This window comes from Paramormyrops kingsleyae, chromosome 12 (genome assembly GCF_048594095.1).
Source record: "Paramormyrops kingsleyae isolate MSU_618 chromosome 12, PKINGS_0.4, whole genome shotgun sequence".
In the NCBI taxonomy this organism is placed as follows: Eukaryota; Metazoa; Chordata; class Actinopteri; order Osteoglossiformes; family Mormyridae; genus Paramormyrops; species Paramormyrops kingsleyae.
This window is the reverse complement of record NC_132808.1, coordinates 27,999,102-28,010,937: the sequence shown is the minus strand read 5'-3', so window position 1 is coordinate 28,010,937 and position 11,836 is coordinate 27,999,102. Positions and strand designations below refer to the sequence as shown.

The 11,836-nt window shown below is 47.5% G+C and overlaps 1 protein-coding gene across 1 annotated transcript; it reads left to right on the top strand.

The window, feature by feature from the left end:
- Window positions 1-3,245: 3,245 nt before the first annotated feature.
- Window positions 3,246-7,062, top strand: fga (fibrinogen alpha chain). Its single transcript, XM_023790875.2, has 6 exons — window positions 3,246-3,342; window positions 3,659-3,766; window positions 3,875-4,058; window positions 4,661-4,806; window positions 4,896-5,772; window positions 6,239-7,062. The coding sequence occupies exons 1-6, from the start codon at window positions 3,289-3,291 to the stop codon at window positions 6,943-6,945; spliced, it is 2,076 nt and encodes a 691-aa protein (XP_023646643.2). The 5' UTR covers window positions 3,246-3,288; the 3' UTR covers window positions 6,946-7,062.
- The last annotated feature ends 4,774 nt before the right edge of the window (window positions 7,063-11,836 follow it).

The window sequence follows — 11,836 nt, the reverse complement described above, 5'->3', positions numbered from 1 at the left end:
GGAAGTACCGGGCACATGCCAGACAGCATGCAGACAGGCAGCACGCAGACAGGGAGCACGCAGACAGCACGTATACAGACAGCACACAGACAGGGAGCACACAGACAGCACACAGACAGGGAGCACACAGACAGGGAGCACGCAGACAGCACGTATACAGGGAGCACACAGACAGGGAGCACACAGACAGGGAGCACACAGACAGCACGTATACAGGGAGCACACAGACAGGGAGCACACAGACAGGGAGCACATAGACAGCACACAGACAGCACGTATACAGGCAGCACACAGACAGGGAGCACGCAGACAGCACACAGACAGGGAGCACACAGACAGCAAGTATACAAGCAGCACACAGACAGGGAGCACGCACACAGCACACAGACAGGGAGCACACAGACAGCATGTATACAGGCAGCACACAGACAGGGAGCACGCAGACAGGCAGCACACAGACAGGGAGCACGCAGACAGCACGTATACAGGCAGCACACAGACAGGGAGCACACAGACAGCACACAGACAGGGAGCACGCAGACAGGCAGCACACAGACAGGGAGCACACAGACAGCACACAGACAGGGAGCATGCAGACAGCACACAGACAGGGAGCACGCAGACAGCACGTATACAGGCAGCACACAGACAGGGAGCACACAGACAGCACACAGACAGGGAGCACGCAGACAGGCAGCACACAGACAGGGAGCACACAGACAGCACACAGACAGGGAGCATGCAGACAGCACACAGACAGGGAGCACGCAGACAGCACGTATACAGGCAGCACACAGACAGGGAGCACGCAGACAGGCAGCACACAGACAGGGAGCACACAGACAGCACACAGACAGGGAGCATGCAGACAGCACACAGACAGGGAGCATGCAGACAGCATGTATACAGGCAGCACACAGACAGGGAGCACACAGACAGGGAGCACGCAGACAGGCAGCACGCAGACAGGCAGCACGCAGACAGACAGGGAGCACGCAGACAGACAGGCAGCACACAGACAGACAGCATACAAGCAGCACTCATACAGGGAGCACGCAGACAGACAGGCAGCACGCAGACAGACAGGCAGCACGCAGACAGGCAGCACGCAGACATTGCAGTATTGTTGTTGCTGGCAGCTGTGTTGGTGTGGCCAACAGGTCAGTCTATCCTGAGGTCTGTGTGGATCCCAGTGTAGTGACAGGGACACTGTGGCCAACAGGATAGCCCATCCGGTGGTCTGTGTGGATGCCAGTGCTCCTATACAGTGACAGGGACACTGTGTTGTAAAAATGGTGCTGTCCTTCAGATGAGACATAAAACCGAGGTCCTGACTCTCTGAGGCCATAAAGGATCCCTGGGTGGTACCCCGATGTCCTGGCTAAAATCGCTCACTGTGGCCCTTTCAGATCTGGCCTCCTAATCATCCCCTCCATCTAACTGTGTCATGGATCCGGGCCGTTCGGGCGCGAGGACGAGGCACCGTTCAGGCAGAAATGTGGACGACCCACTTGCGGCTTTCAGGAAAACAGGGGTTTATTAAACAAAACAGAAAACGCTAAGAACACTGCAAAATCCAAAAGGACCACGAAAGGTCAAAAACAAAAGGGGAAAAACAAAGACTAAATATACAAAAGGGTCAAGACAGGCAGGCTACTAACAGCATGTTCAAAACTTTACTGACAATACAACTATCACAAACCATCACAAATAATGAACCACTAGGGACTAAAACTTAGGCAGGAACTTAAATACAAAAACTGAACAGGGTAATGACAAGCAGGAGTGAGACAGACAATTAACCAATCGGGGAAGGTGCAGGACAATGAGCAATCAGGAAATACACACAAGGGCAGGAACAGGCAACAGGTGGAACTAATTAACTCAGGGAACTGAACAGGGAAACTAAGAACTAACCAAGGAAACAGGGAAACAGAAACTAACACTGGGGAATAACAGACAGGTAGAAACACAAGCAAGGGCACAAAGAATTTAACCAAAACCAAATACATATCAGAAGACACAGGAACTAGAAAAACTCATACAATGAAACACTAGGGAACAAAATCTACAAAAACAGAGGAGGTGGGATTCAAACACAAGACAGAAGGCTTCACAGACAACCACATGCTCATCAAGTTGAGCTATGAGGCCGACAGGAAGTGGGGGGAAAACACAAAGACTGACAACAGGAGGGACGGGATGACCAGCGACACCTGCTGGTCAAACGCGGAAGGGACACAGAGTGGGACCACAGGGGCTGACCCTGACAAACTGGTGAATTCTCTCCCCTTCACCACCTTAGCTACTGTGTGGTGAGCATACTGGTGCAGAATGGCTGCTGTCACATCATCCAGGTGGGGGCTACACAATGGTGGTGGCTGAAGTGGCTTCCCATTGGTTTTGCAAAGTACTTTGGGTGTCTTGAAGAGCGCTATATAAATGTAACATTCATTCATTCAACTAAACTTGATTAGCATGGGGCAAATACTGCACATGTAAACAGGGGATTCTAACATCATACGCTGGAAGTTAATCACAATGACGCTGCCCACTGAACCACACGCTGCCTGAACCTTTCAGCAAACCTCTTCATGTGGGAATGTCGCCCTTTCTTCCTTCGCAAAACATTTTTCTTATCATTCTTTGTTGCTTAATCTTCTTTAAACCGTCTATCCCGTGATTCACTACTATCAAAACAAGTCAGCTACCTTTCCGAGGAATGCTCGGTCATTTAGAAATCGCTTTGCATAACTGCCCGTGTGCTGGAACTGAGATGTTGTTTGTCTGTGCTGAACCACAACAGATAACCCAAACATTCTGCGAGCCTGAAGACTGTGGACTTCCACTTTTTCAACGAGCGTTTATGCGCATCTGATTTCCTGGAAGACACACGTGGCAAAACTGGGCCAAGGAATAGTGTGTCTGAAGAGCAGCCATCAATTACGGGAATGGAGAGTGTCCTGTGGGAATTACGGGCACGTGGGCAGGCCTTTTGGCAGGCCTTTTGGCAGGCCGTGTGGGTGTATTTGCCTTAACAGATAACCCAAAAACAACAAGGCCACTCTCAAAATCAATATGGAGCCCCCAGTCCGCTTATCGGCAGATTGAGGTGTAGCCAGAATCGATCCGGGTGTCCTTTTCATGTGATGTTCTTTAATGACCTTTGGACAATCACGGCAGATAGACAAACAGTGAGTAACTCGCATTCCCCATCGGCAGGTTCAAATTCAGTGTAGCACCATTGGGAGCTCGCATTCCCCAAGGCTTCCACGAAAGAGAAGGAAGATGTGGCTGCTGTCCTTTATTGTTGCTTTGTCCGTGCTGCTTTTCCCAGTCCAGGTATGTAGGCAGTGCATGTAGCGGGATTCGTATAATAGCTACCATTACATGAATATGACCGCTGGATTTCTTTTAATGTTTATATTTTAACTCTAAGCTACTGATGACCAAAGTATCAATTTTTGTTTGCTATTTTCCGTGTTTCCTTGCATATTTGATACTACATGCCGAAATGTGTGTTTCCTTTAAACCGGTGCTTCTCAACCTAGCCCTGGAGGACCCACAGACGGCTCATGTTTTTACTTAAAGATGGACTGTCTGTGGGTCCCTGAGGACCGGATTGGGAGACACTGTCTTAAACACTTTCTTGCCACAGCCCGAGCCCACAGTGGGGCCGAGAGGAAACCGGCCCGTCGAGCATGCTTACAAAAGCGAAGCATGCACAACTGAGAAGAACTGGCCTTTCTGTACAGATGAAGACTGGGTGAGTAGTGACCTTCGATGATTGACTGCATGGTTCATATGCATCTACTATAATACCCGAATAAGGACACCAACTCTTCCTCTTATTTTGTTTCTTATAAATATGCAGGGTCCCAAATGTCCTTCTGGCTGTAGGATTAATGGGATCTTAGACCAGACTGACCGAGAGCTCCTAAGTAAAATTGACAAGATTCGCAGGTTTTTAGAGGAGAACCGCAGGAACTACAAGACGACGGATCAGGTCAGCAAGCAGACCTATGACTATATCCGGGAGAAGCTGCTCACCGATGCTGGTGAGTGACAGCGGCGCTTCTTTTAGTCGTATATATCCAAGATGGCAAAGAGAACCGGGCAGGAATGGAGACTTGGCTTAACCAAATGGCGTGGAGGTGAACAAATAGAAGTGGTTTCAGCTTCGGCCTGAGTGAAATATAAAGGCAAACAAAATGGCCGCTATCTGTTTGTGGGATTGGACCTCGAGAATTGTGTAGCCGAGAAAACACAGAGAGGTTAACTTTGTAAGATTGGTCGCATGTGCAGTGAATGAACTGGCTGGTCACCTGACCTCTCCCCTCTCTGGGATGTCTTCAGTAAGCCAGGCAAATACCACCGCAGTCGTATTTGGCTGAAAATAGTTATAATCAATTACAGCTTATGTAGTTTTTCTAGCTTCTCTTATGGATTCCTACTGCATATTTCATTGTTGACACTGTTGTTACCAGAGTCATTAGAAGGAACCTGGCTACTGACTTAATACAACATAAAACTTTCAACATGTGCACTTTGAGGCGCCATTTCTGATTCTTCAAGCTACCATTTTCTCTTGCTAAAATACTGTGTTTCCTATATTAATTTCCTTATTATCGCCATAACACGGCTCTCTTTGTGGACCCAGGCCACGACAATAGGTTCAAGTCACTCGCCGAACAGCTCCGTGAAAGAATTCTGACCCTGAAGGTGAGAATTGACCAGCAACTGAAAATTCTGGAAGCTTTGAAAACTCGAGTGCGGGAGCAGGTTAAAGAGTCGGAGAGAACAGAGGTAAATTTCCACCTGTATTGGCGTACACATCTATTACTGCCATAGACAGGTTCAAAGACCTTTGAACATATATGGGGTCCCCTTCCCAGGTTGACATCGATATAAAGCTTCGGTCTTGCAAAGGATCATGTGCCGGCTATGCTGAATACAGGGTGGACAAAGAGAGTTATGTCACCCTGGAGAAACACCTCAGTAGCTTGGAGGCCATGAAGCTACAGAACGTAGAGACCGTCAGCACGCTGAAGTTGATGAAGAGCAGGGTGATGAAAGACGTGATCGTCCCCAGCCACTTCAAGGCCGGGGCGGCGGACGGAGGGGAGCAGAAACAGGACTACTTCTCGGATGTCGGGCAGGTGAAGTTTACACTGGAGCTCCCGACCTCCAGCCAATCGGCAGCTGCCAGTGTTAGTAAGACCTCAGGTACGGCTCAACAAACAGCTTCCGGCGCCGCCTCAGGCTCCACCTCTCACATCACCACTCAAACTGTGCAGTGCACCAGAACCATTCGAAAACAAGTCACACACACCAAAGACGGCCCTGTGGAAAAAGTTGAGGTAATCGGGGGTGGTCCCGGGTGCGAAGGGCTGGATGATAGTACACTGATTAACATGGCCAAAACAGGGAAAGAGATCACCGGAGACGGCTACACGGTCAAACTGAGCAGTACCGGTGGTGACGTAACCAGCATGTTCTCTGAAATGGGGAAACCCTCAAAGTCCATCACCCAGATGGGCCGGGGTGATGACGAGTTTTTTAGCGAGTTCGACAGCATGCTGTCCTCAGCCAACTCTAAGAGCACCACAGGCGGGTCAAGCAAGACGGTTTTTAAGTCAAGCACTAAAACTATAGTGGGGGATGATCTTGGGGCCTTCCAACACATGGACATGGAGGACGACCTGCCAGACATCCACGCACGCAGCTTCAAGGGCTCCCAGGACCGAAAGAAGAGGGATTATATTGGAAAAGGTACACCAGTCAGCCCGTAACCAACATGGCTACCCACCATTAAGGCTGTGACACGCATAGCAAACCAAGCTGCACAATGATGATTCTATTGCAAATATGACATTTTCACCCATAAACATCAAGGACGTCATAATTGAGGGCCTAGTGAACTTCGTATAAAAGGCATTTTTAATTTAACTATCATATTGTTTGCACATCCACTCTGCTTAAGTTGGCCTAGCCAATCCCAACAAGGGAGATGTTCAGTAAACCAAATTTTACAAGACAGACTTGCCATTCTGACAGGCAGAAATGCTTTGCTTAAATGTTACATTTTAGTCCATTACTATGGAGAAGAGGAATAGGATGATTTGGGAGGAATAACGGAAACTTCCAGGGATAAGCAACCCAGAACTGACAATGCTACTCTCTGGATCTCTCGGCCCACGTTGCTAAACGCTAATTTGCAGGTGTAATATCGTTTCAGATTGTCTCGATATCCTCCAGAAGCATGCGGCAGGACATAAAAGCGGCCTGTTCAAAATTAAACCCGAGGGCTCAGACGATGTAGTGCAGGTCTACTGTGATCAGGACACAGTGCTCGGAGGCTGGGTCCTGGTGCAGCAGAGAATGGACGGGTCCATTAACTTCAACCGGACCTGGGACAACTACAAGGAAGGCTTTGGAAGTGTAGATGAGCAGGGACATGGGGAGGTTTGGCTGGGGAATAAGTACCTGCACTCCCTCACCCAGGGTGAGAGCATGCTGAGGGTGGAGCTGGAGGACTGGGATGGGCGAGACTCCTATGCTGAGTACTCCATCAGTTTAGGGTCAGAGTCTGAGGGCTACCCCCTGAGCGTCTCAGCTTACGTCGGGGATGCCGGGGATGCTCTGGTGAAGGGGTCAGCCAATCTGGGTGCATTCCTCTCTCATGCCGACATGAAATTCAGCACATATGACAGGGATCAGGACAAGTGGGAGGAGAACTGCGCCGAAATGTACGGAGGGGGCTGGTGGTACAACAACTGCCAGTCGGCCAACCTCAACGGCATCTATTACAGAGGAGGGCAGTACGACCTGGGCAGTAACACTCCCTACGAGATTGAGAACGGTGTGGTGTGGCTGACATTCCGGCCGGCGGACTACTCGCTAAAAACTGTCAGAATGAAAATACGACCAGTCGACGTCATGTGATCATCTGTGAGCCTTTAGAGGATGAATGTGCAAATACCTCATGAGATAAATGTACAAAAATCTCCAAATACAGCCATGTAACTCCAAGCAGCTTGTTAATAAAGCCATGTTTTCACATCCATTGTACTTGTGTTTTTTCAATACTTATCTATGAGATCCCAGCAGAATTGGCCCAGCCCTGATAATATCTTTATTTTTGTTTTCTAGAAGTAACACTACCAAGGTGTTGCCACTGAGTGAAATGAAATGCCCAGATCAGGGAGTCTAAGGGCCGCAGTGAGTCTGCTCTCTAAATTATCTGACTTGTCAGAAACCAAATAACCTACATCCTCTCAAATAGGCTAGTTCTCCTTAAAAAGTGATAGGTTCTCTCTGAGCTTCAAGCATCACAGTACCTGAGTGCTTTAGAATTTACTTTGCATTTTTACTAGTCTTCCTGTTTTATGATGTTACTGATTGTTGAATTAGCAAAAAGCTCAATGTCATTAGCCATAGTCTAAGAGGTGCAAGGATGAATAACATAAGAGCATAAGAAATTTACAAACACAAGGAGGCCATTCGGCCCATCAAGCTCATTTGGGGAGAACTCAACTAATAGCTCAGAGTTGTTAAAATCTTATCTAGCTCTGATTTAAAGGAACCCAGAATTTTAGCTTGCGCTACACTAGCAGGAAGACTATTCCATACTCTAACTACATGCTGTGTAAAGAAGTGCTTCCTCAAATTCATTTTAAAATGTTCTCCCGCTAATTTCCGCCTATGGCCATGAGTTCTAGTATTTAAACTAATATTGAAGTAGCCATTTGGCTGAACAGCATCCAGACCCATTAGAATCTTATAGACCTGGATCATGTCCCCCCTTAATCTCCATTGCTTGAGGCTAAACAGATTCAGATCAGCTAACCTCTCCTCACAAGACATTCCTCTAAGACTAGGAATCATTCTTGTAGCCCTCCGTTGCACCATTTCCAAGGCAACATTGTCCTTTTTAAGGTATGGTGACCAAACCTGCACACAATATTCTAGGTAATCGTAGCATCACCTCCTTTGACTTAAACTCCACACACCTAGAGATGTAACCCAACATCCTATTGGCCTTTTTTATTGCTTCCCCACACTGGCAAGAGTGGAAAATTGAAGCATCAACATAAACACCGAGATCTTTCTCATAATCAGCTACCTTTATTTCAGTGGAACCCATAAGATACTTTATATTTCTGCTCCCTGCATGGATTACTTTACATTATCTGTATAAAATTTCATCTGCTAGGTATCAGTTGCTAATTAAATCAAGATCCTGCTGTTGCCTCTGTGCCGCTAGTTCAGTATCTACTACACCACCCACCTTGGTGTCGTCTGCAAATTTAACCAGTTTACTGTATGTATTGGTGTCAATATCATTAATGTAAATTAGGAACAATAGTGGTCCTAAAATTGAACCCTGTGGTACCCCACTATGAACGCAGGCCCACTGTGACATTGTGCCTCTAATAACTACTAGCTGATTCCTGTTTGTAAACCAGTTTTCGATCCAAGCTGCTGCAGTTCTTAAAATCCCTGCAGGGACCGAGAAACCAGTTTAAAACAAAACAGTAAGCAGCAGAAACAGAAGAGGTTAGTGCTGCAGCATTACAGAGATTGTAGCCATAAATTCCATTAAAATCTAAAAGCTTTAGACTGTGTACCTTCTATTTTTTGACCGGCTGCCACAGATGGCTGGTAATGACACAGATCAAGCTCACAGCTAAATGTTACTCTGCGCTAAAGAACGGCCATCATTTTCTAAAACATCATGGAGAGGAGGAGCACAGACTTGGCTGGTCTGTGGTACAGCTCTGTGAAGGCTTATGCAGTACATATATCTGCATCTGGAATTAGTTCCCCTCGGAGGTGCAGTATTATTTCGGATTCAGTCATTACTCCTGAAGTTGCAACATTGCAGTGTGTTCACCTCTGGGTCTTTGACCTTTTTGTTAGCTTCAGTTTTTACCAGTGGGAACATTCAGTGCTGGACAAACACTTAAAGACACATTTATGTCACAATTATTGACAGTTGTACCTGCTGACCTGGTCCCTGGGCAGTGTGCTTTGTGTAAACGACACATGCTTGTGCCATTTGTATGCTCCCATGGTAGCATTTAGCCAATGGTACCTTCCAGCCAAGCCCATATGAATCTCTGACCAAAGCAGCACCTCCTTTGAATACACACTACATAAGGTTACAAGTCATGAGACAATATCATGCGTTCATTTTGCATATTAAACATACTACGCTTTCAAGTAATGTACAGCGCTCACAGAAAGTCTCAGGATGTTTGCTCAATTCAGTAAAAATATTGCAATTTTATTGGTGTTATAACAAAAATCATTGCTTTATTCTTTTCTTTACAAAAATATGCAAATCACATTAGAAACAATCAGTAGGTTTAAGTAAAACTTTAATTTCAAGTAGTGATAAATTGAAACCCAAATTGCAGTTCTAAAAGAGCTGTTCTGAGTTAAAGATCACTGACAAGCAGTCTCACTGGGTGCTTTTTATTTTGTGCAGAAGATATGTGCAGATGACTTATACATTGCTTGTCAATGGACTTTTGTAAATTTACATTTTTACAGAGTTAAGCGTGACAAGACTTTCCGCCAGCAGTGTGTAAACCATAAGCAGTTATTTAAGGATCCGTCTTCCACCCGCTTATCCAGTACAGGGTCATGGTTTGTTTCCTGGAGCCCATCCAGTCCGTCACAGGGCACGGGGCCGGGGTACACCCCGGACGGGATGCCGGTCCGTCACAGGGCACGGGGCCGGGGTACACCCCGGACGGGATGCCGGTCCGTCACAGGGCACGGGGCCGGGGTATACCCCGGACGGGATGCCGGTCCGTCACAGGGCACGGGGCCGGGGTACACCCTGGACGGGATGCCGGTCGGTCACAGGGCACGGGGCAGGGGTACACCCCGGATGGGATGCCGGTCCGTCACAGGGCACGGGGCAGGGGTACACCCTGGACGGGATGCCGGTCCGTCACAGGGCACGGGGCAGGGGTACACCCCGGATGGGATGCCGGTCCGTCACACTCACAATTATGCTACATTATGAATATTCCTCACAGGTGCTGAGTGAGAATTTACGGTGTCATGAGTCACACCACATCTTTTTTTCTACCACAGTGTGTAAAATGCCCAAGTTGAAGCCTGCGCCACCCAAAACCCACAAGTACAGCAGGACTCAAGGGTGGTGTTCCCCAAGGTCACCCCACCCCCTGTGCTCAGACGATGAATGGGTACGTCAGGCTGAGGCTAAGCTCTTCGTACCAATAAATGAATTCTGGTTTAGGCCAAGGAACTGGACTAGACTGGAAGCTGCATTGTCACTGCAGCTGCACACTTACTAGTGTGTGACACCGTGCTTTGTGCTGTCAGTCTGACAGGTGTCCGTCGGGGTGTCGCATGCGGGGCCTCATCGATGATGCGCAGAGAAGCTTCTGGGAGCGTGTAAACAGGTTGTGCGCAGGGATGGAAGAGGACAGAGATGAGATTTCTAAATCAGTGATTATGACCAAACAGCTGTATGCCGACCAGAGAAAAACCATTGTGAGACATTATGGTAAGTCGTGCTTGTTCTAGACGGTAATCCGTGGTACCCGCTTAAGTATGTGGTGTTGGCTTGATTGCCTTATAACTTGGTGTAACTTAACTGTGGAGAAACCTGTAACTCAGTGGCTGTAGCTGATGTCATTCAGTGTTTATTTATTTGTCAGACACGTTTTTCCCCAAACTAGTCCTTCAAGCAACTGGGGGTTAAGTGCTTTGCACAAGGTCACAATGGTGAAATCACTCTGCTGAGCCTGGGATTTGAACCAATGCCCTTCTGACCTGTCTACCGCAGTCGCTGAGATGGAGTACCTGGAGCTCTTCGAACAGCTGCGTAATAACCTGACATCTCTGCGCAGACATGCAGTCGAGCTGGCAGAGAGGCTTAGGGCGCAGTACGGCCTCGTTCGGAGGCAGGTGACCGAGGCGAGGAAAGCGGAGGTGAGGACACAGAATAGCTCTGCGTGCCTCACAGCTCCCATGGGCCGTCAGGAGCTTCACTGTACCTGCTGGTTTTATGCTTCTTCCCAGACTATGAAGCTGGCTGAGTTTAAACACTCAGTCCCACAGCAGACATGCCGCTTTTATTTAGCTAATGCTTTCTCTGGGAAAGTAAGATCATAGAGTCCCTTGAACATCCGGAGAATAGGGACCTAATGGTGAAATCACTGTAGTGACCCTGGGATTTGAACCAGTGACCTTCTGATCATAGGCACAGTGTCCTAAACAACTGAATCACACACCACCCCCTATAAACATCCCAAAATTTCTTATTTTAAGTTGAACACTTCAGCAGACTCAGGTGACACCGGAGTTTACCAAATGTAAGCCATATTCCCAATATTCTCGGACAAAGTCAAAGATTTGTGAGTTTGTTTGTGGTTAAACAGTAAGCCGGTCTTCTGATAGTACATGTTTATTCTCGCTCCTGTTTGTTAGGTGGACGTTGACATCAAGATCCGTAGCTGCCGTGGTTCCTGTGGCGATGCCTTCATGTACCATGCCAACATGGAGAGCTACCAGAGCCTGGATCGAGAGCTGTCATTGTTCGACCGGACATCCATGCAGGAGAAACGACCTAGCAGGACTCTAGGAAGGAGGCAAATGAAGTCAAGGAGTAAAAATCCGGCATTTACCTCGTATGGAAACCTGCCATTTGAACGACAAGAATTTATCAACCAGTTTGAAGACATTGAAAAATATCAGCTTGCCCTAGAACATGTGCTGGAAGATCATGACTAATGAAACATGAACTTCAGTTCACTGATGTACTGAATATATACATTAATGGGTTCAATACTTA